The following is a 25,065-nucleotide window of genomic DNA, read 5'->3' on the forward strand; positions in this document are numbered from 1 at the left end:
GAGTCTGATGGAGACAGCCCTATCTCTACTCTCCAGACACCTCAGTGCCTGGTGTGTGTTTGTTTGTGCATGTGTGTGTGTGAGTTTGTGCGTGGGAATATACACTCATGGGTTTAATTGTCTTTGTATGTTTCTAGAACTCCAGTAATGTCTGTGACGGGTCATCTTTCAACATGAGAGCTTTATTCTGACTGTAAATTAATAGTTGAGAATGATTACAAGGGCATTTTTAAACAAGTTCCCAGCTTCAGCTCAAGATGATAGTTTAAAAGTTGTCACAGGCTAATAATTAATGCTGAAGCAGTAGGTGAAATTGAATGTGAACTGGGGTTATGACTCATTTTTGAATATTAACACCAGCCTACACGTAAATATGGAACTGTTTCACTTTCCACAAAATCTTCATTGCATAACATGTTACTGCTAAATTATCATTTAGTGCACTGAGATTTTTTTGTTTAGATCTGAAACCTCTTCGGAGTGTGTATAATGTTTCGTAACTTAATTTTTTAACTTTTAATTTTTTTTTTATTTTGGTCACCATATTAAATGTTACCTTACCTATAATAATGATTGAATTTATGACCAAGAGGGCCAGATATAGCCAGTGTTCACACTGTAAGACCAAAGCCGAGCACCATCAGACCTGTGCAACAGTCTGCGACATTAATATACCTGTTAAAGGTACAGACAGGAAATAAGCTAATTCCCCATTAAATGAATTCTGAACAGTGTTATATGCAGAGCAAACGTATCTTATGAGTTTTTGGTTACAGATTATGTGCGACTGCTCAAGAAAATTTCTGGTTGGAAAATTTCTGAATACGTGAGGACATTTTCTTCAGCACAGTGAAGCTGTATTTAGAAATTCAAATTAAGGTGTACTGTCCAATTGAACTCTGACCATTTTCTGCCTGTTTCTGCTCTATGCTTTGCCTGGTGCAATTACTGTGTTCTAATGAGAGGGATAATTGACTGCTGGAGTCAGCAGATGAAGATAAACTCTTTGTGCATAATGACTTCCCCATCTCTGCTCCACTCCTCTGTGTTTGCAAGCCCTCTACACCCCATCCTGCACACCAGCTCCCCACAGTACCTGAACTTCTATTCACAACTGTACATAGTGCACCTACCAGTGTGTGTGAGGCAGCCACACACCAGTGATGATTTTTCTCTACACATGACATGCACCACCTCAGAGATTTCCCTTAAATGCTCTCATTTTCAGTTCGGACCTGAAGGATGAAGTCGTGGCGGTGAGAATGGGGCTGCTCGCTTGGCATGTTAATCAGCTCGAGTGTTTTGTCTTTTATAGCTGCCTTGCTACCATCTGTTCTAAAATATCTACTTGTACGTGGGTGGCATAATTTTGGGGTCTCATAAAATTTTGAATTGCCACTCAACAACTACAGCTGCATGTGTGATTTACTTCAGATTTATGTCAGAGCCTCCCGAGACTGAAGTTGGCACCAGATTTCACTAAAGTGACGTGGTGAATTAACCATTGTGACAATTATGGTGTTCATCAAGTTAAATAATGCATCAAAAGTTATCTTTTACACCAGTCAAGTGGAATGAACAAACCTGAATAATCTAACAAGTCAAAATTGTGAGCCTTGAAACTTGAAATAATTCACAGTCAAGCCATTAGTCACCGATTCCCTGCTAGACAGCCAAACCTGAAGTCTTCCCCAAGCTTCCCAATGTTCACAGCCGGGATTCTTGTTATTCACAGCACTGACAGCACTGAGCTAACGATGCTTGTGTTCTTGTGCTTTGGCAGGGAACTGGAATGTAATGTTCACTACATACATGAGTAGCTCTGTATTAATTTAAACAGAGGATAAAACTGGAACCTTTGATTTATTTAATTTTTGTTTTGGTGGTATGGTTGGGTTTGTGCAAAAGCAGTGCATCACTGTGGAATTCCAATTATAGATTATAAGGAAAAGAGACTATTTCTTTACAGCAATGTTTACTTAGTTTTGTGACTTCTTGTATTGTTTGCTTGTAGTAGTTGAGTCTGATTTAACCAGATTCAGTTTATTTTAGCAGATATTCAAGCCTCCCACCACAAAGTCAGATTTCAGAGGTGAATTCAGCAGGTGGATCACTGAGCCCAGCGTACTAATGTTGCACCAAGCCACAGGACAAAATGCTTACCAAAATGGTTGCCTTTAGCGGATTCTTCTTCTGTGCCACTGCAAGCAACATCAGCCTCAGGTCAGCCGGAAAACAGGTTTTTGTAATGTTATTTAAAAAATGTACCCCAGGTAGTCTAAGAAATATTAAATAACATAAATAATAACTAAAATGAGAATATACACTAGCTTCTCAGTTGTGTGTTAAAAAGACAACTTATAGGGAGAAATTCTGTGGTAGCCGGGAAGAGTAACATATTCCTGGAAAGTTTTCCGCAGGGGAACGTCTAAAAAGCAGCTTTTTAATTCCACAAGCCAAGGTGTATTAGTCAGTAATACCCTGAGGATATGAGCTATATGTACGCCTTATGCAGACCTCTCAGGGTGGATGTGCATAGCAAAGTCCACACTTAAGTCAAAAAATGACTGCTTTGTGCAGGGAATTTCACCACCTGGGGAGCACCTCATTCAAAGCATTGAAAAGTTAGTGCGACGGACAGTCTCTCACTCACTTTCTCTCAAGCTGCATTAAAAAGACTGCACTATAGAGCATTTTGTTTATCTTCCCCTCCTTCATTGACATTCACTGTCCATGTCTCCTTCCTTGCAGTTCTACAGATAGATACCTTCACAGTTAGGGACCATTGTGCTCATCCACATCGCCCTTTCATCTCCCAGTGCCCGTCCGAGTGAGCATGCATGAGGCAGTTTTGGGTTTTCATATTAAAACGTCCCCATGTTTCAAAGCTAAATTGGACTTCATAGAGCTTTTGAACCCTGAAAGAGAGTTTACGCTCACAGTTTTTTTTTAATGGCTCCCCATGCCTCAGGGAAATCTTTTTAAAAGCACCTCTGCATTCATCACACACCCGGGGTGGGTAGAAAATGGGAGGCTGAACATATTTATTGAAGATTGATACGATCCAGACAGTCCTGAGTTTGATATTCAAGACTAATTTTTTTTTTGTCATCTGTTCTTTTTTACATAGAATAGCTTTAGCAGTAATCATTTCAATACTGAAGCTGTCGTGAGCCCCTTTTCCCTTGTGTCTTCCTGTTTTTGGTTGAATTCTGACTAGATTGTGCTAAGTATATCAGATGTATTTTGAAATGTGGTCTATTTTGTTAGATGTGTGATTTTAGGGTGACGGAAAATGGATTTGAATTTGTTACTTTAGATGTAAATAAAATATTATTAAAATGCATATTTCACTCTACCTGGCTTGTGCTGAGGATGCAGAAATAAGGTTCAACGATGAATGTTTCATTGCATATTCTGCACTGAAAGAACGTCGCCTTGAAATTGAAAGAACCGCCTCGCCTTGGGCACAGATGGAGTGTACTGAAGAACCCAAAGTGTGAAGTGCTCAGTTGGTGAGCATCTTGGTTTCTTATGGTTCAGAGACCAACGTTATTTATGGATTGACTTTTTTTGCACCATCTGAGCAGATTTCCACCAGCACTGATGGTATTATGATGGCAGTGGAGAGGTGGGGCTTTAAGTGAAAGGGGTTCTGCTTAAGGTGTGAGAGGTGACACCTCAAAAAGCATTTTCTTTCGCTTCTGCTCAGTTCATATCTCATGCTCTCTCTTTCAGCTGAATGGATTTCACCTTCTCAAACACACTTTTTATGCTAGTGGAAAGGTAGTACTTCCCCAATTCCCCTAGATTCATTCATAATCTTTCTTTTGTAACAAACAAAAGGGTTTTATTCTGGAAGTGTCTACCGTTTGCTCAATAATTCCTAATTGAAAGTTTATATACCTTCATTTTGTTGCTTTTAACCAAAGACAGACTGAGTTTCTCACTTAGTGTTACTCCGAGCCAATGTGAGGGGAATACTTGGGTTTTGAGGTTGCTGGATTGGTATGGGTGGTGCTTGCCAAGTATTTCTGTACATTTGACAGAGCGAAAGGAATGAGAGTAAAGGCTGGGAATGAATGGGGCCCCATATGTGCTCTTGCGTTGGCATTAATACTGTTTGAGGAGGTGTTGGAACCTGTTCAGGCCTGCATGAACACAGGCTCAGTCTTAATGTGTAGGGGCATGACATGTGTGATGCAGGCAAGACTTGTGTGATCAAGAATGAGGTGTGAAAGAGGAGAGATTGTCGTAAACAACAGAGATGGAACGCACGTAAGTCTTTTCAATCAACAATTCAGCTGTGCAGGGAATGCAGAAAAGCTAGAAAGTGCGTGTGTGTGCGGTGTTTGACTGAGCTGTCCTGAACATTGTGTGTATAGGAAGAGCCCTGGGTGGAGTGTTCAGACATCTCATGTCCACACCATGCAGTGCTGTCACACTTTTCAGTGGGTGGCTATAAGCTGGTGAGGTGTCAAATTCAGGTGTGCGTGTGTGTGTGTGAGAGAGAGAGAGAGAGAGAGAGAGTGAAAGAGAGGGTGACACATGCACATGTGTGATTGTCAAGGCGACATAGAAGTGTTTGACTCACCGAGTTGATTCTGATAAGGCTTGATTGATGATTAAAAAACATCAAGACTTTCAGTGTTTGAGTAGAGGCTCCCTGCTGCCAGTGTTGATGTGTGGTATTATGAAATTGACTTTTGTGCAACTGACTGCATCCTGCTGCATCATAGAGTAAAGCTTTAATGTCTCTGTGGGGCAGTTTGACATTGACTTGAGTCAATAATAGTAAATGCAGAAGCAATACAACAGTGAATAAAAACAGCAGTCAGTACAATACATAACACATACATACAACATACACACAAATTACAAAAAAAGTATTATTATGGTAGTATTACGTCTTATTACAAAAGCACACAGGTTAATGCCAGCATCACTGTCACTCATTGCCAAATTGTTATTAGTTTTTCTAAAAAGTTGATGATGCAGCAAATCAAAGTCACCGTTCAGGGGATGCTGTGAGTCCACTAAAATGACCTGAGCTTAGAGTAGTTAGAGAAGCAGTAGAGAATGTGTTATACACCTGTAATAATCTCGAACAACAACAGGTTCTTTACACCTGCAGTGCAAGGGACCATACAGGCTGTAATAAAAAGGGAAAAGATCCTGTGGAATGTGTGTGCATTTTTCCAAGCTTTAGAATAACTTGTGCTCCAAGGTCAGTGATAAGTATCTCCCCTATTGTTTATTCATTCACACACACACACACACACACACACACACACACACACACACACACACACACACACACACACACACACACACACAGAGGCAAGCAAGGCAAAAACAGCACTACCACACCACGTCTTCCCTCACCTTTCAGCTTCCTTTCACCTTGGTGCTGCATTTTAACACTCAGGTCTCAATTCCTGTTACATTTCCCGTCAGGAAACATAAAGTACGCCTGGATACAGCTATTGCATCAAAGCTTTTGTCTTTTGATGTTTGGGATGTACGTATCAAATCTTTATTGAGGCAAGGGAATTGTGCAACTTTGTGCTTAACGGACAGCAACATGCCTACCAATTTGTATCAGTGTAACATGGCTTACAGAGCCTGCCTACACATGCATTATCTTATTTTAAGCTTTATTGCCATGTTGAACAGCACAATGTGCAGGCACACAAATGCTTCCATATACTATACACAATTAAAACGCATCAGAGGTTGATTTTGTTCAGAGACGTTTGGCTTAGCATCTGTTCCATTTGAAGGCAATGCACTGCAGATGGACTGCAGTAATTGCTAATGCCACACTGTCAGGCCGTCCAGGTGTTCTAGAGATCTGTTGCATCCTTTTCCATTAGGGCTGACTGATTGATTAGATTGCCTTCATTGTTACTTATTCGTCTGCGCTGTTCCTGATATTATTATTGCAATACCTCTGCTATGTTTTCCTTGATTTGGATGGAACTTACTGCTACACTGCACATCAGTTAGTAGATCCAGTTTATATTTGCAAATTAAAGTAAGTTGTTTTTCTATCAGTGTGTGTAAAATGTTGTCTGCTGAGGGTTTAAATGTTGGACTCTTTGATCTTCATTTTTGTATGAATCTTGCCCTCCTGCAGACTGTTCAATATCAGAACTACAAAGGTTAGTTCCTCGATTGATTCGTTGATTAAAAAGAAAATGAATTGCCAACTATTTTGATAATTCATTCATTGTTTCTGTCATTCAAGTGTCAAACAATTGCCGGTTTCTGCCAGCTTCTTTAAGATGAATGGCTGCTTTTTCTTTGCTTTTCCCATGGATTATTGTAAATGAAAAGTCTTTGGCTTTTGGACTGTTGATTGGACAAAAGAAGCAATTTGAAGACATCACTTTGGGCTCTTGGAAACTGTCTGTAAACTATTAATCTTGAAAATAATCTGCAGATTAATCGACAGTGAAAATAATTGTTGCAGTCCTATTCAGTATGTACGATATGCTTTCACAGTATTTGATGTCTGTCTTTGCCGTTGTTTATTTAATCTGTATTATACATGGCCTCTGCGTCTTGTCAGGTATGGTTAATGAACTTTGAAACTGTCTTGTTGTTAATGTTTGTGGGCAGACTGGTCTTCTGATCATGTCAGATCCATTGCTATAATATGAACAGCTCTGCTCGGCCTGTCATTGGACTCACTGGAGCATCTCAGAAAGATGTTTACGTGAGTGTGGAAAATAGAGAGAAAAAAATCTATCTATCTACCTATCTCTCTCTCTCTCTCTCTCTCTCTCTATATATATATATATATATATATATATATATATATATATATATATATATATATATATATATATATATATATATATATATATATACATACACTGATTTTGATCTTTTAGCTCTGCACACAAGCAAACTGCTAATTTTGCAGATTACTTAAATTCAAGGAATAAGCTATAGCTGAATGTTATTTACTGTCAATTACTGGTTTGTGAGTAATCTTAATCTTTCAATTTTTCAGCTCTTTACTTTCACCTCCTCTGACTTGATCAAGCTGTAATGATCTGTCAAACAGGTATCCAAGCCTACTTTCCATTTTCTTCATTAATTTTGAATCTCTCACCATTACATTGACCGTAAATATAAACTCCAATTAGTTGCTTGCACAAACAGTGTGATATTTTGATTCGGAATCCAACATTAATGTTAGAGATGTGGTGTTTTATGGTGGGTAGGGGAATGGAGAACTGCTAAATGACGTTAATTTGCCACACCATCACACCATCGACGAGGTAAACGATGATGAATGCCCCCCGGCCATGTTGACTGACATCATCATCACCGTGCACTGCATCTGTGTTTTCAGAAACATCTGCTGCTCCTGAGCTGCCAGTCCCATACTTATGCGCATGTATATGTGCTCGCACTAAGACAAGCGTAGTTCCCATTTGAGCATTGTGGTTCTCAGGGAAACCCATCCATCTCATGATAGCCTTTCAGCAGCCATTTTTCCAGCGTTTGTAACCTACACCTTGGAAGATAATTCCCTTTAAGGTCAGGAGTGATGGTATGAATGACTGCCTGAGCCGCCTGCATTTCATTATCAACACTACTGCAAAACCGATGCTGATATTTCCCAAATAGCAGCTGAGGATACTTCACAATGACATGGGTCACATAACAGGGCTGCACGAACGATTATTTTCATTATCGGTTATTTCCCTGATTAATCAATTAATCCTTTAGTTTCACAGACCAAAGTCACTTTTTCAAATCTGTTCTTTTGTACAGCCAAAAATCCAGAACCCAAAGACTCTTCATTTGATATCAGAAATGGCAGAAAAAGCAGTATTCTTTTGTTTAAAAAAACTGGACCCAGCAAGTGTTTTCGCAAATTTTTGCTTTACAAATTACTGAAATTATTAATCAGCCAATTTTCTTTGAATCGACCACACAATTAGTTTTGTTACTCTATGTGCAAATAGCTGTTAAATCTTTAAAAAAACTGCTGTCTTCTGATCTAGCTCACGCAGGAAATGTGTTTTTTTTTAAATACTATCTTGGCTTCGTTGTGGTGTAATCTGAAGCACACACCCACTCATAGTTTTAAAGATAAGTACTAAATTATACCGCATAAGTCTGCTTAGTGCTTAAATGTAGCATTTGACACAGTTGCATTTAGCTCCCACAGATCAGTGCAAAAGAAGAGAAATCAGTGAATTACAGCTTGCTCTTTTATTATCATGCTATGATGATAAACCACATGTCAGCCTTTCTTTTTCCACAAATAGATATCCGCGATAATCTTGAATATTGAGGGGTCAGGCTGTTTTTGTTTGGACTGTCTTGGTTTTGCTTGTATACAATGTCTTCCGGAGGCTTTCCTGCTCTGTATTTGCCCCTCTGTGGCCCTTAGTCCATCATTTCTGCTGAGGAAGACGCTCCATTTTCATCTGGCCCCATCCTCTATCCATCTCATTTCCCCGCTTGCTGCTCTTGCAGGGCTGGAGCATAAACAGAGCAACAGAGCCAGCGATAGCATCTACAGATGTGCCACCAACATCCCCAGATAAGAACCAGTAGCAGCATGCCTCTCTCTTCCACACAATAGAGCTCCCACTGAAATGTGTGGTGGGAAGATGGAGAGGAAAGGGGTGGGGGTGACAGGAATGGGTGGAGACTGAATGAATGCGACTCGGCGAGTAATGCACGGAATGAGAAGGAGACGGCGTGGTGGCAGAGAAGAGGCTGAAAAATTGGAAAGAGAGGTTGATGGTGTTGGAGGGAGGGACGGAGTGGGATAAATGTAGGGGAAAGAGGTGAGTATGGAGAGGTTATCCCTTCAGCTCGTGTCCATCAGCAGCAGGACAGTGGTGTGTTTGGGTTCTTTATCTGGATGGCCTGTTGAGCTAGTAGAGGGTGGAGGGGCTCTTCATTCCAGTGGAGGGGGGCCTTAAGGAAACAAGCACTTGACGAAAGATGTGAGGACGGGTCAGTGATGGCTGCTCTTTGTAGCACCTGCCTGTGTTGGATTTGACTGACATCTACTTCATACGCTCCTCTGACATTGGAGGCTGCTCTGTTGAGCTTCTTTCTGCATCCTCTCTTACCTTTCACCTCCTCCCACCCTCGTCTCTATGACAAGAGAGTGAGTGAAAGGGGGGGAGGTGAGACAGAAAGAGCAAAGGGATGTACGATCGTAGTGCCAGCACATTTATCTGTGCTCGGGTAATGGGAACAGCCACGGTCTCCCGTGACAAAAACCTCCACAGAAGGTTAGCCTCAAAATGGGCCAGGAATGAGCTGAATTCCCATTGATAAAATAAGACACCTTAACGTGATTAAGGGCCCTAATGCAATCAGTATTGTTTCAGCTACAACTCAATTCCCTGTAATGAAAAAGGGCTCTTTCTCCCTGGATACTGTGGGGCGTTAGCTTACGCCCCACTCATGTTCGCAGGCAGACCCGTGAACAGGTGAAATGCACACGAGAAACAGTGAAAAGGAAGTGCATCCAATAAAAATTTCACTAGAGCTGATTTCAGTTGAACAATTATTAGGTTAACTATTGGTTGATATGCAGTACACGATTCAGCAACTGTTCTGATAATTGATTAATCATATGTAGTTTTTAAAGCAAAAAGACAAGCATTGCCAGATGATTTACTGCTTTTCTTTCTGTTATGCGATAATAAACTGAAAATATCTGGGTTTTGCAATTTGAAGACAGTGTATTCAGCTTTGGGAAACCATGATGGGTATCAACAGACAAACAACAGACCTAGGAATATTCCTGAGATCGATTTCTAATGAAGATAATCATTAGTTGCAGCTGTACCTCTCAGTTACAAACATGAAAAAGACTAATTTTCCTTTCTGTAAGGCCATGCACAGTGACTCTCAAAAGCTGACAAGTGACCCCTGCTGTGTGGGTGTGGTTGCTGGCCAGTTGGCTCATAACGACTATCGACAGATTTTGTCTGTGAAGACTGTGACAACTGTACAGAAATACATCCATTTTGCATTTCAGGTTTCGTGATTTTGCTTAAATCTTAGCAGGCACATATACCATATGCTGTCCTTGCACTTGCACCAAAATTTTCAAGATTTTTTTTCCCATGTTTTATAATCCTAATTATTATCATTCCTCACACAAATTGACAGGCTGTTATGAAAATGATACAAGCATTTTAGAATAGCACATCTTTTCACTTCCCTCTCGGTGATGTTCCCATGGCCACTGACCCTGACCTATCAATTGTCCGTCTCCATCCGTCATCATCATCCATAAACCTCCTTGGAGTCTCTGCTCTGTCTGTTCCCACAGCAGGCAGTCAGGAGCTGTCAGGGTGCCAACAGCGCCTCATCCTTATGTGTCATTTCCAATCTTGACATAATTAACGGTGTGTGATTGATTTTTTTTTTTTCCTTCACTAAGACACATAAGTACAGTCACAGTACTGAGTTTTGTTGAGAGCTCACCTTTTACAGCAACTGTCCTCTCGGGTGTGTTATATTGCCTTCCTGAGCATTGTTGTAAAACCAAAGCAAGAAATCACTTCTGTAAAGAGAGGGAAATGTAGTTATCAGACAGAGATGACTTCTCCTTGGCTCAGTTGTACTCTAAACAGCAGCTGCGCCCCGGGGCCCATCCACTGGTAGTCATAAATGTTTAGAAGGGCGTTCTTTGCACAACATCTGCTCTGCACCCTAAAAATATCCCTCCCCTTGGTAAGAGCTGTCAGAGCCCTGTAGAGTTAGCTTAACATACTTGAAGATGTCCGTTGGCTTGGGATCAATGACTCAGTAGAGTCTGATTGCTGTGTTTCTGTCGAGCCCATTGGTTTGATTGGTTCATACAGAGCAGAAATGAACACTGTTATGATTGGCTTATTAGGGACAAGAATGCCCACTTTTTCTTCTTCTCTACTTTGTAACATTTTTGGCCAGTTTGTTCGGATATGATGGTCATTTCCCACTGAAACAACTTTACTGCAAATGTATTTCTGTGCAAAAAGATAAATGTATTATATAAATATATTATTCTAATTTTCCCAACTTGAAAATTGTTGTAATCTTAAAAATGATTCTTTTCACACCAGTTTGGGTCACATCTAAAATAAAAATATGCAAATATCTCTGATTTTGAAATAAAAACGAAGAATGATGTTTACTTACACTGCAACTGTGTTTAATGTTGACACAAGACACAAATTGAAATATTACATTTCATTTAATATTTCAAGCTTAATTAGAAAACTTGCTTGGTGGGGAACAACATACAGACATACACAGACATGCTGGGGGAACTCTCCCAGCTGCTGGGAGCACCTGCTATCTTGTTGAATCAAACGTTCTGTAGCGTGCACCCCTCACAGGTGTGGAGTAAAGCTTTATTTTAACAGCAGCTTTTCAAAGTACCTTACAGCTCCAATACATGTGCAGTATTAGCATATGGTTCTCTCCTTATTTATTCCACTCTTGGCTTATCGTACTTGTAGTTATTACATCATCATAAAGACAAATATTGATAAACCTAACTTATATGTTATGACACAGTCAATAGTTACTTTGTGTAGGCCATGTGGACATTCATGGTGGCTGTCCAGGAACACATATTCCAGATTAGAAGAGGGATGAATGGTGGACCTTCATTCAGGGAAAAAAAAGCTAAGAAAGAGAATTAATCTGAAAATTTAAAAGTCCCACAGCATTATATTATTCGCATCATTGGATGTTAAGCTGGCTGGGTGAAGCTAACTGCCGACACATAAATTACTGATGTCATTGTGGAACTAAGCAGCAGTTATTTTGCCCAACTTGTTTACTGAAGGTCACAAATAATTGTAAAATGATTTAAGACGACCCTTGTAACAAATGGTTAACAAACAAACGGGACAATACAGCAGTCTATCAAATTACTTTGCAAAAAAAGCCACAAAAATACAATCAGTAGGTATAGAGCATTCTGTTCTATGTAAACCAATGCTCTGTGTTGGCGTGACTGTTATGTCCTGTTATGACAGGACGGTCCCTTTGCAGCTGCAGTCACACCCGTCTCCAGTGCCTTCAATAGTAGGCTTCTGTTTGCACCTTTGTTTTCAACTGTGAAATTATACATATATATATATATATATGTGTGTGTGTGTGTGTGTGTGTATATATATTTTTACTGACCCCCTACCTTCATTGTCTGGAGGTTGTCGTATTGGAAATTGAAATAGGCTGACATGTCATTCCTGTATTCCAGTTGTCTTTTCTGTACTCTCTTCAGGCACTAACTGGTTAGAAGGTCAGGATCTGCTCTTTCCATCTTCTCCTGCACCCAAGAGGCATTTTTACAGCCCAGTAGATAAAATAAGAACCCCTGTCTGTGGTTGACTTCTGTGGAACGCCACCCATCCATCTTCTGTCTGTCCTTCTGATGTGTGTACACAACACAAGCTTTTCTGTGTTAGGGAGTGTGTATGCTATTGTGGTTGCCATTGTTCTCCACACATATCACAGAGTTCAAAAGTACTGATTCATCTTCAAGCCACAGTCTCTCCACTGATTATCCGACTGTTTCATTACATGTTTCAGTCTGCCGGAGGTTTTTGGAGTAAGCTGCTCTATGTTTAGCTCAGCTGTAAACTGGTGCCATTGTTATCCGTTTATGTTAACAGACAGCTGTTTGGACCTGATGAAAACTGAACATATTTAATGAGTGAAGACTTACACAGTTTTTATGGGGCAGCATCGTTTCTGTCATGGCAGTCACTCCCAGACACCTCTGCCTGTTGGTGAAAAAGACAAATACGTTGTGATGACACAGCCAGACTGTGCGTTTCATCATTTGCACAGTATGTCAGGCTTGTCAGGCTTCATACATGATTAAGTGCCTCCGTGACTTCTTTATTAGATTCCAACACGCAGTCATTAATTAATCCTGTTTTCATTCTTGTCAGTCTTGGGAGACCTCCCACCTGTCACCCACAAACAAAAATGAAGGTTGCTGTTACCTTTTACGGTGGAGAACATCAGCCAACATCTTTTCCATAACTGACAGGACCTTCAAAGTTTCTTTTTCCTAAACTGCTCTTAACTTTGTTCAGTATTAAAAAGGGACCCTGTTTTGTTTTCCTTTTATTGTACAGATTTAAACTTGTGAGTTTATACATATTTTTAGATGAACACCAGCTGTCTTTCTTATAAAGTGGTGGGTATACATCTATTATATCTTCCCCCATGAAGACAAACAAACTTTGTAATCAAGCATTGAGGGCCTCTTTGTAAAATCCCCAAATCAGTCCCATTTCTGACCACATCCCATGCTCATATTTAACCGAAAGAAGCAAAAGCAAACTGCCTCTTGGTGTAGGATATAAAGAATTTATGCTCTGGTTTTCATGTAACATGCACAGCCACTTAAGAACATCACTGAAGCACCACCCCTCAAAGCTAAAGTTCACAGCGATCTTGGCTGCATTAGCGAGATAAAATAATCTTTTTCTCTGCATGCCATAACCCTGAAGTGCCTTTATTAAGAGTGATAACGGGGAGGGGTGAACAGTGTCATCTTTGTTTTGTTTAGAGGGAATGTGCTTGTTGTGGGTTTTGCAATACAATGCAATTAAGGTTTGAAAACAGAGCAAAGGAGAAAGCACTTGTGTCTCATAGCAGACATTAGTTTTTTTATGCAACAGATGGATTTTACTGCCCGTCAGCTTCCACGCATTAATGTATTAATAATCATACAAAATTCAACTGCAGAGGTTTATTTCCCTGAACAAAACCCTGTGAACATCTTGGGCCTACAGAGCTTCCTCAGAAACCAAGAAGGAATCAGCCCTCTCGCTTTTTATCCAATCTTAACAGCAAAATATAAACCCTGAAATTAGTTGTGTAAATATCACATATTACATACAGTGTGTGTGATTTACAGTTAATCCTACTGCTGTAGAGTTTATAATATTCTGTCTATGTTGACACTGTCAGAGACGCCTTGATGTAACTCTGATCTTCCTTTTGGTATTGTTGTATTTGACTGCAGTATAATATTATAACAACCTCCATACGTACATGACAAAATAACGCACACATCACCAACGACTCCACTAACTGCATGTTTAAAAATTAGCGGTGAGTTAATTGAAGAGCTCTCTTATGCAATTTAAATTCAAAGCTTAACAAAGGTGCGCTGTATTGCAGTTGTTACTGTGTTGCATTGTGCTGTGCAGATGTACCCAATAAACCAGGAACTCAGTGATATCTGCTTTCAAGAGTTTCCTTTCGTTGTTGTCCGAGTAGAGTTTTGTTTAAATTGTACATTTGAAATCCTCTCAGAAGTCAAAATATCAATAAGAAGTGAATACCTTGACTGTAAAAATGTAGTGTAAGTGTAATGGAGGAAGCCCTTAGAAATATTCTTCCCTGAAGCTCTGAATCCTTCAATTATGGAATTAATTATCACTTATGCTACAGCCGGCCTCAAAGGGAGCAATGAACAAAAAGGAAGCAATGAACTGAATAAAGGAAAGTACACATTGTACAGGGGGATTTTAGACCAGGGAAATGCATTAAGATATTGCCTAAGCACACACTTTTCTAAGCCAGCACATCTAATGGACATTATTGTCTTTTTTTTTGTGTGTGGGCCACTTGATTGCCCTGCTGCTACCCCATTCACCCTGAGTCAGAGATTTTCATTGCAATTGATTGGATGTCTTCACACTCTGTCTGATTTACTCTTCATCCAGGGTTGGATCTGTCAGATCACTGCCTGAAATCTTTTTTGGCTCAGTAGACTTGATTTGGCTGTCCGGTTTTGTGAAATTCATAATTGCACGAGGAATGGGATTGAAGTCGTTCTGTATTTAGTTATTCTGTACCAGAGCGTGGGTTGCAAAACCGTAGTGGATGTATAGATAAAGCAGGGCGTTGTTGCCGGGAAAGTTGTCATTATTGTGCTTTAAAGGAAAACTTTACACCTTTTGGATGGTCATACACCAGTAAATAGCTATTTGTAACAGTGCATAGTACGAATTATTCTAACATGAAAGGTTTTAATTTACTTTTTTAGTGTAGCCATTTTCCTTCAACCTGACTTGTGTACTTCAATTTCAAGTATTGATTTCCTGCATTTCCCAGAATGACTTTCACCAGCCCCTGGAGAATGGGCGTGAACTTGTTGAATTCAGAGAGGGAGAATGAGAGAGAAGTAGTGGAAATAATAGCCTGATAAGAATTAGAGAAGAAGAATTAAAGTCCCAGTTGTGGCTGTGTTTCATTCTGGTCTATTGACTCTGCTATCAGTGATGAAATCAGAATGTCTTTTTTCCCCTTTTGTCTCTTTTGTGGTGTTATTTCTTCCTTCTGATTGTTCACGATTACAACATGTGAGACCAAGAGAGAAGACAGTGACTGACAACAAAACATTTACTGCTGATCTCCAAATGTTTTGTTATCAAGCTCTTATGGATAGCTGGAAGGATCTTGCTATAATGTCCCTTATGTTTGGCTTGTTACAAATAATTGTTACCTATAAGTGCACAATGTACCTACATGGTTTAGTCAGTGTCCCGTAATGCCTGTAGGCATGACTGGTCCAGTGTGGGACTGATGTGTTTCTTTGTGTCTCAGTGTTTTATTATTAGGATTGCAGTCCTTATGTACAGATTGCCAAATTGATAGCTTATAGCAGTACAATCTTTAGTTGGGTATCTTGTTTGCATTGGGAATAGTAAAAAATTGTAGTTTCATCAGTTGCCAGCACATTTAAAGAATTAGCATATAGACTGTTCCTTGAACACCAGGGCTTCAGTGTTTAATTTCTTATCCTTCCTCTTTGTGAATACAGATGATATTTTAGAGGTTTGGACTGGTATGTTATACATGGATTTTATTATCATGCCTCTGAATCATACTGTAGTCAGAGTTGGAAGACGTCCATGTAAATATTTACATACATTGCATTAATAAGTTAAACTATTCCAGGAAAAAATGTTTATGTGAAATGTACCAGTGTTATTGGTACTTATTAATCAAATAAATTAATCTCTATTCTAAAAGGATGTTAAAAAAGCTCAAAATGATAACCAGCCATGTCCCAAACAACAATAAGCAAGTGCCCCGTTCAGATGATTTACTCAAGCTGGAGTTTGTCTTTAGTTTGGTATGAACAGCAACAATTTAAATGTCGTGGAAAATATGAGCATACTTGAATTCATTAACTGTGTGCACTATTTCGATTACTTTATTTATTTATTGTACATTCCAACGTTTCAGTGAGTTATTTCATGTTACCAGTCCTAACAGAGAGCCATGTAAGGAGATATGAGAACTCTGGGCTGCTCCAAAATGTAAAGCAATTTAATTTTTTCCCCCTTAATTACTTAAACTGACCCTGCTTGAAAATATGTAACAAAGACCGCTGTTGCATTTTCATCCGAGGTTAAAAGCAGCCATTCTGCAGTCAGTTACTAATTCAGCTGAATCTAGAGGGAGATCCTTAAAGCCTTGTGCATATTTCATTAAGCTGCTCATTGTTATTCTATACCTCATTTTAATTAAAAATAGTCGAAATCCAACTGTGTGATTTAAGTGTATGTCTCTGTGTGTGCATGTGAGCATGCTTGGTTTTGATCTGAGGTGGGGCAGACAGTCGCTACGCCTGTTCGCACATTTCTGCAGCACAGTTCTCCTCTGCTAATCTCTATCCAGTGATGGACACATTCATTCATTAGCATTCATATGAATAAAGGCTCTGCTGGCAAATCCAAGCAGATGATGTAGGGCTGAGCGAATCTAAATAACCACTCTTCACAGAGGAGGCATTTGTTGACACCACTTGGTTAGCCGTTTTATTATGTAGGGAAACATTTTTGGGAGGCAAAATAAAATCAACTGTTTCATATTTTGTTCTCATTTATGTTGTATGGAATGAAGAAAGAAACTGCTTTCTATAAAACTCCCTCCATTCCTGTGTTTTGACCACTGAGACATTATTGCTCTCTTGGAATCATTTGGCCTCATCACACTCTGGTAATAAGTGTTGAGATCGGCACTACAGCGCTGCAGTAGATGGTGCTGAGCAAGGGTGTGGAAAATGAAGCTCCCCTCCAGTCGATTTAAATGGAGAATTGTGATTAATTGAAGTCGATAGTGTTAGCATCGACACTCACCACTTCCCATCTACAATACCCTGCCTGGACTCACACTTAATGTGCTTACGTACACTTCAGCTGGTCCACATAACACACATGCGTGGTCTCACATACATATTGAAGACCTCATAATGTGAAGCATCCACTTCATCAACACTGGCTGTTAGAAAATGGCATGGCTACATCTTAAGCCATGCCTACTTGAGTCAGGACTCACACACACCCGCACACACCGTTAAGACACAGCAAACTGATGAACTCAGCCTGGAGAGATGTGATGAGGCTGAACAAACGATTAGTCGACTGAGACTGTAGACGGAGTCAGAAAGTGCTCACAACAATCGGAACTGAAGTTGAGATGGGAAAGGGTTTTCTCTCCTCTGCAAACGTTCAGCCTTGGTGAAACCATAATTTCTTGTCATGTCTGCAGTTGACTTTTTATGTGCCCTCTTTGGGCCAAATGTCTGCAAAGTTGGAGGTAAATCTTTAGCTATCAAACCTGGGGCGCATTAATTCAGGACATCGTCTTCAAACTCATCATATGAAATGTCATTACTCCCCGGGCCCAGAAATGTCTGTCACTGTGTAGGCAGTACTGTCTACAGTCTTACATTTCAGTTATAACCAGTGCAGGCCTTTAGTTTGTCTTTCAAATTGGTGCAGTTAGGCAGTGAGCCAAGATGTTTAATCTTTGCTTGGAGGAACAACAGTTGTTGTTTACTTTTTATTTTACTTTGTGGATACATGCAGATATACTTAATATGCTGAATTATATATCATGTGTCTGTCAGGTAGGATTAGACAAACTGTGTTGTTGTGTGTATGATGAGCACATGTTTGGCAGGTATAGCTCATATTGTCCACTTTGAGAATAAAGTTTATTAATGTGTCACTCCTGACCACCATACCTATGGTGCTTTACATTTTTGTCAATATCATGAAGATAATGATATTGATCTGCACAACAAAATATAAAAGATAAAAGATCATCCATTAGCACGTATTAGTTTCCAGTTTACACTGTGAAAGAACATGACATTCAGATTCAATGCCACCAGCATGTAGCTACCATTATAACCTCTTGACTGCAGCTACATAACCTCCACAAAATTTCTTTTTTAAAACATTTTTCTCTGTGTTTCCTTGATAAATTAAATCTTCATTGAAAGCCTAATGTATATCCTAGAATTCCCCCTTACGTTGGCCTGACTGATTGCTCATCCTACACTAAAGCTGCTAATCATTAAAACACGCATTTGATTCAGTGCTGAGCTTCAGCAAGTCTAATCTAAATGATTCAGCTGAGGATTTTTTTTCTCCCGTTGCATGATTATACATTAGGTGATTGGCAGCTTTGATACAAAAATATCAGCACTGGAATCGGATAAGCCCATATTAGCTGAACTATTGTACTGAGATGTGCTCAGAGAAACTGTGCTCGTTGGCCCGGGCCAGAGGAGAGTCTCTAGCTGTTGGGGTCTTATCTCAAAGTGCGATTTAACATGGAGCCGCTCTTGGCAGGGGATCTGAAGAGCTGTCTGTAGGTGAGAGGGGGCAGAGACACCAAATTGTCACTCAGCAAGTCTTCGGCATCATTTCCTGTGCAAGAGCACAGTTACAGCGGGCAAACTTGCATTCATAAATAGATAAACACACACTTTTTCATCCTTACTCACAAATATTTTTTTTTCCCAGTCATTTCTTTCTCAGAAACACACATTCATACATCACCAAGGAGACAAACACAGTCTGCTCAAAAACTCAAGAGGCCCTCCATGGTAATAACACAGCATGATATTCTTTTTATTAGAGATGGAGTGGCCCTCTTACTTTTTAAAAACAACTTTTCCTCACTAATAAACCCAAAAATATAATTTGCAGTTTACACATTGTAAGTCATTTTTAATTGAGGCCATTGTGTGCTATTGTTTCGAACGTGGCCTGCAAGTGTTGGTTTCAGATCAATGGCTTCAAACGCAGGAAATAATTATTTTGCGTTGAGATGAAAGTCAGGCTACAGCAGCACAAACAGCCTGTGGATTCAGCTATTTTTAATTAGGGCTGTGTGTCTCCTGTTCTGCGTGGCAAATTAGCATCCACCATCGTGGATAAGTGATTATGCTACACAACTGTGTGTGGGTGGTTGTATGTGTGTGTCTGTGTGCATGAGGATTAGTGTGCACAAGAGGTCGGGTGTGGGTACGGGTTATACTTTTTTTTGGCCCTTTTCACTCTTGAGAATCTATTCTGAATATGGATTGCAAGATGTCATGTGCAATGTGCTGCTATGGTTTTCAGTTCTAAAGACCAATTATGCATCTTGTCATAGTCTGAAGCAGGTTTTTATAGCTTCCCTAGCTGCTGTGTTTAAGGTCTGGGATCAGTCTGTTTGTTTTTCCAATCTGGCTCAGTATAAGTATGATTTTGTTCCAAATGTTTTGAAAAAAATATGTTGTTGAAAGTTGGATAACTTCAAAGTAAATCTGTCAGGAAGACCAAATCAAATTAAGATACTTTTATAATGATTCCATTAAAGTGCCTGAAAACTTGGTTTTAAATCTTAAGTATCTAACATTCAACGTTAATGACTGGCAAAAACACCCAAAGTTAAAAAAATAAAATAAAAACTTCTATTATTCATCAGTCATCACGAGTTTAACTCAGAAATTCAACAAATCACCTTCTGTGTTTGTGTGGTTCTTATCAGATTTTTCTGACAGGGACTAAACGAGTCGCTAACCGTGATTAGACTTTGATCCAGATGTGACTAAATTCCGACTGGTGCATGGAAATATGTAACGTCACCTTTTCTAACAGCAAAACTTTAAACCAGTGAGAAATGAAAACCCAAAAACCAAAACTCTTTTAGGGAAATTAAAATTGTTTGTGGCCTTTATTTCTTAACTCTGACATGTAACTGAAATATAGTAAAGTATAATAAAGTCTGTTGATGTTGGAAGTGAATGCCAGTTTTACATCCTCATCTTATCTTTCAGGGATGCCCAGGTTCACCAGCCAGCCATCGCCCGCCACAGTGCATATGGGGAACAGCCAGGTGATGGCATGTGAGATCAACTCGGATCTGGTGCCCTTCACCCGGTGGGAGAAAGACCGCCAGCCGCTGGAGCTGAGCACCAGGCTCATTCAGCTGCCCAGCGGAGCCCTGGTCATCAGCAACGCCTCGGAGGCCGACGCTGGCCTTTACCGCTGTCTGGTGGAAAATGTGGGGTCGTCCAAGTCCAGCGATGAGGCCCAGCTCCAGATAGTGCTAGGTAATTTGGGGAAACAAACTTTTGTCTTACAGAGGGTGAAATGTTGCCCAGTAAAAATGCAGATCATTGAGTTTTTATTGGTGAATGTCGGATTTTATTGTCAGATTTTTGTTAGGTACTAAATTTCCGTTGTTATCATACAGTGAAAGCATTTTTCCTGCTTGTCCTCAGTTGTACCCGTTTAACATCTTCACATCCTTCAGTACGGTGCTGTTATGTTTCTGTTGTGGAAGCTCTTGTACAGTAAATTGAAATTAAAATGTAGTTCAGTGCGTCATTTGATTACAGTGGTATATGGTGTCCTCTCTGGGTTGCTCATTATCATCAGCATGAAGAAATCAGTAGTGTAGTGCGAGATGGTTGAATGCCAAAAGCAGTGGTGGAACTCCCACTGGGTTTATCAGTGGTGCTAACGGTAACTCAGCAGTGGCTCAAAAGGGGGCTGAATTCCATTGTGACAGTGTCTTGCCTCGCCCCTCGACAAGTTTTATTTACTGAGTTGTTAAGCACCAGGCTCCTGGCAGCACAGAGAAGATATTAGAGGCCATAAATCAGACTTCAACAAGACCCCAGTGGGGGTCTTTATCTCTGTAAGTCTCTTTCAGTGTTTTGTAGTGGAGGGGCAAACTGGCTGTATGCATACAGGAGGAAAACTCATAAAGGTGTGTCAGGAAATTGAAAGAAATTTTTCTTGGATGCTACTAAATGTCAAAGCACCAAAACATTTATAGTTACTTTTTTTCTTTGAAGTCACTACAAATCAGCTTGAGAAGAAAGCAACTTGTTTCCAGAGGGAGTTGAAAAAGGGCTTGATTAAAATGATTTCATATATTTTTGTTTTTTAATTAAAATCCTGGCTTGAGCTTTATGAAACTATGATCAAAGCTAAACTCATAGAATGACTTAAAAGATGTTGCTTTGCAGTCACACATGATCCTTGCTACATAGGGAGTTAGTTACAGCTGGAATTATATATGATCACTCTGAACTCCTAAAGAACTGAGACGTCCGCTGTCTCAGACGTCAGCACCTACGTTATTCATCTTACCAATCTTTGTTTGGGTGTCAGGCGCAACAGCTCATCAATCTTGAAGTCTTTTGAAGTTTTTTGGACAGATGATCCCCGTCCCGTAGAAGGTCACTCCTGTGCTGCACTTACTCACCCCAAACTTAACCTTTGCCTAAACCCTGACCTTTTTTTCTCCCATCTTAGAAACTGGAGAAGAGAGGAAGCTGGAGTTCCTGGTGGAGCCTGTGTCTGTGACCAAGGTGGTGGGCGCCAGCGTACTGCTCCCCTGCGTTGTCACTGGCTACCCTGTGCCACATGTTCGTTGGATGTTTGGAGACAAGTTGCTAGAAGAAAGGTATGAACGTGAACTGTGGCTGTAAGTTAGATTTACCATACCTCTTAGGCCCAAGTTAAAGAAACCTTAAAATGCTACATGTTTTTTTAGGGTTTGATACCCACCTTTCAAAGTCACCAGCAGTTACTCCAGTGCATTACATTGCTGTGTTCAGCATTCCCTGACACTTGTACGCTGCTTGCTTTTCAAAAGCAGCACAGACCATACTGTACTATTTCTTTGTACGAGATGCCTCTGGCCTCCAAAAGCCAACCTGTTAGTCCTGGCGCCAGCTCCCCAAGGTGTTAACGCTATTCTGCCACTGCTACTCAGAGAGCCACTTCAGCTGGGAGACGAGGCCGCAGGGTTGCCAGCTGAGGGGAAGTTCACAAATTAAGAGCCAAGAGAGAGTGTCACAGCGCCTGTGCTCTCACTCCTCTGGCTCTCATTAGCTCAGGCAGAGCAGCTCAAATCCCTTGGAGAGAATTGCATCGGACATGGGAAGTTTGATTCTCACCAATTAAGAAAGCACATTGTTTACCTAACCCCCTATGTACCAGTCCTGCAGAATAATAACTTTGCAACTTGTGGGGTCAACAGAAAATAGTTGAAACAGGACTCGTTCATCTAAATCCAGCGCAGGAATGAGATTTTTACCTTCACTGAAATTAAATGTAAGGTCATCACTTTGGTAAGCACAAAGCTCCAGTGCAGTATGAGCTAGAATATCATTAGACTCTCCGGCTTTTAGTTCCAAGCGCAGCACCACATCTCAATCTAAATGTCTGAAACACCTATGGAATTGTCTGTGAGTACCTGTGACCTCCAATGGGAGCTGGCTAAAAAGGCACTTATTAATCTACCTTGTATTAATTACACAACACTATCCAGCGTGCACACCTGCCCCCCTAGGGTGTCTCTGTGGGTAATTAGCAAGCATGCTCAGAACAACCAAGCAAGTCTTTCGTGATATTGAAGTGGACCCCCCTGTGCTCCTGCCTTCAGAGCAGAAATGGATTCTGTGGCGAATACATTACCGAGACCGCTCTTTTGATTTTAATGCGACATTGACAATTAAAAAGAATAGCAGTGGAACTTTCTTTTTTCTCCTTGAGAGTCTCCTGTCCCTCTCAGGCATTACATGAGAGGCAGAAGAGCTGCTGTCAATTAAAAACTGGTGTGGCATGCAGAGTGTATAATTGGTCTTTGGTGCACAGCACAAACGGGGCCTTGAAAGTGGCGACGCCGAAGCTACAGACACGAGATGAAAGTTTATGAAGATGTGTCAGCTTCCAAGTGAAGACAGGGTGACTCCCTGACAGCGGGGATTATCACATTAAGCTTCTCTGTCGCTGATGCTTCAACTTGGTCATGTGTCTGTTTTTCTTTCTCTGTCTGTGTTCACAGTAGCAGATAAGCAGGAAGTTTTATCCTGAGCCACAGATAATGTAGGTGATTCAAGATGAGTGCAATGTGAAGACATGTATGGCAGTTTTAGTCATTACTGATTTTTGGTTGTCGAATTCTCCTCAGTAATTCCTTACCGGTTGTTCTACTAGCTGACTGACTCCTCTGAAGTACTTTAGGATACTTTTTAAGACGCAGTGGAATCCTTCAAAAGTCTTTTAAAAATGTGCCATAAAAAGGATTTCTGCCTTAAGTTGGGTTTCTTTGAAGAGTCTCATTAGTATGTTATGCATAACCTATCAGAAGGCAGACATTGCTGTTTCTTTTGTATCACCTGCCCATATTTCCATGTAGGAGATGATGGCTGCGATAAAGGTCTTTGATGTCTGCGATGACAGATGGAAACAGAGCAAAGACGTGAAACTGGAAATTTGGAACAGGTGGTTGTCTAACTCTCAGGTGTCGAGACGTTGATTTCTCTACCGTATCTATCGCTTAAAAGTCCACTATACTGAGGTCACGCTGTATAAGTCACAAACATTACCGTAATTTCCAGACTATTGAGTGCACCTGAATATAAGCCGCACCCACTAAATTTAAAAAGAAAAAAACCTTGTACATATATAGGCCGCAATTGTCTATAAGCCGCAGGTGTCCACGTTGTCAGTCTCTCTTTTGTTGTCGCTCTCAATGTCACTTTCATCTTGAGACAAAATCCATAAATGAGCCGCATCATTGTTTAAGCCGCAGGGTTCAAAGTGTGTGAAAAAAGTAGCGGCTTGTAGTCCGGAAATTACGGTAGTTCTTGATGTGAGTTCGCCGAGACCTGATTGCAGACTATGTTTTGGACCCTGATGAATCATAGCTGGCTGCCTTTATTTTCCACCTGACACCACCAGTAAGTACTGCTTATGTACAAATACAATTTCTTAAATGAAAGTATACCTGGAACAATTGGTTGCCACTCAGCTCAGCGCTCTGTCTTTTTCACTTATGTGCAGCATAAGCACGGGTGTACAACATACATACAGTTTGCAAAGGGTGACATTGCACCCTGACATGCAATAAAACTAAACTCATCTTTTGCCTTGCCAGTCGTGCACTGAAGAGTTTGCCTGTTGCGAGTCAACATCAGCTGCCGTATCGTAAAAGGGAAGACGAATAAATCTGACGCGCTAGTCTTTTCGTTGGGACATCATCAGGCGACCGGAATGCTGTGCTGACAGTTCACACAAGATATAACAAACAACTTTACCTTTTGTCGAGAGAGGCCACGTCAGTCATGTTGACGCCGTGTAGTCTGATTCTGACCTTAAATCTAATCTAAATAATCTGAATTCCAATGACTTTAGTGACAGACTTGGACATGTTTTGTGCAACCAAGTAGGCTGTTGCTCCTCTGACACCTGATTTTAAGCGTCACTATCCCTATGAAATAGGGAAAGCTGTTCATTCTGTTCATCTTGTGTGAAATTATTCAACTGGGGCATCACCAGAATTTCTTGAATGTGAGATTGATGTCGTGGTATCAGTTTCACTATAGCTTATTCTACTGTAACACGCTGTTTATGTATTCAGCAGTGTTCTGATTGTAGTCTCAAATTCATTTAGCCTCAGAGAAAGTCATTTTCATGGACACCAGACTCACCCTTAATTCTGCAGCACCGAAGCTGTTCAGCCAACATGTTGAAAATGCGTTCTTAGCAAATGCCTGGTGTGTCTTCAGTAGTGTCCCTAGGTGCCAGTATGGACAAAGAACCAGGCCAATGGATTTCTTACACTTACTGGTCCTGATGGCATTAAAAATGACAGTCATCTTTTGTTCTTGGAAGCATCATTCTATCACCTAGTAGAATTCCCCAGCAGTCAATAAAACGGATGAATTATGCATGCCGGCCA

General features: G+C 40.4%; 1 protein-coding gene across 10 annotated transcripts in view; it reads left to right on the forward strand.

Annotated features, from left to right (window-relative positions):
* Nucleotides 1-25,065, forward strand: part of neo1a (neogenin 1a) — a 146,571-nt gene that overhangs the window by 58,479 nt on the left and 63,027 nt on the right. For all 10 annotated transcript variants that reach the window (XM_046393845.1, XM_046393889.1, XM_046393853.1 and 7 more), the window contains exons 3-4: nt 20,141-20,416; nt 21,630-21,780. In XM_046393845.1, the coding sequence (XP_046249801.1) occupies nt 20,141-20,416; nt 21,630-21,780 (427 nt within the window). The remainder of the gene's footprint in view (nt 1-20,140; nt 20,417-21,629; nt 21,781-25,065) is intronic.

Source organism: Scatophagus argus, chromosome 1, assembly GCF_020382885.2.
Source record: "Scatophagus argus isolate fScaArg1 chromosome 1, fScaArg1.pri, whole genome shotgun sequence".
Taxonomy (NCBI): Eukaryota; Metazoa; Chordata; class Actinopteri; family Scatophagidae; genus Scatophagus; species Scatophagus argus.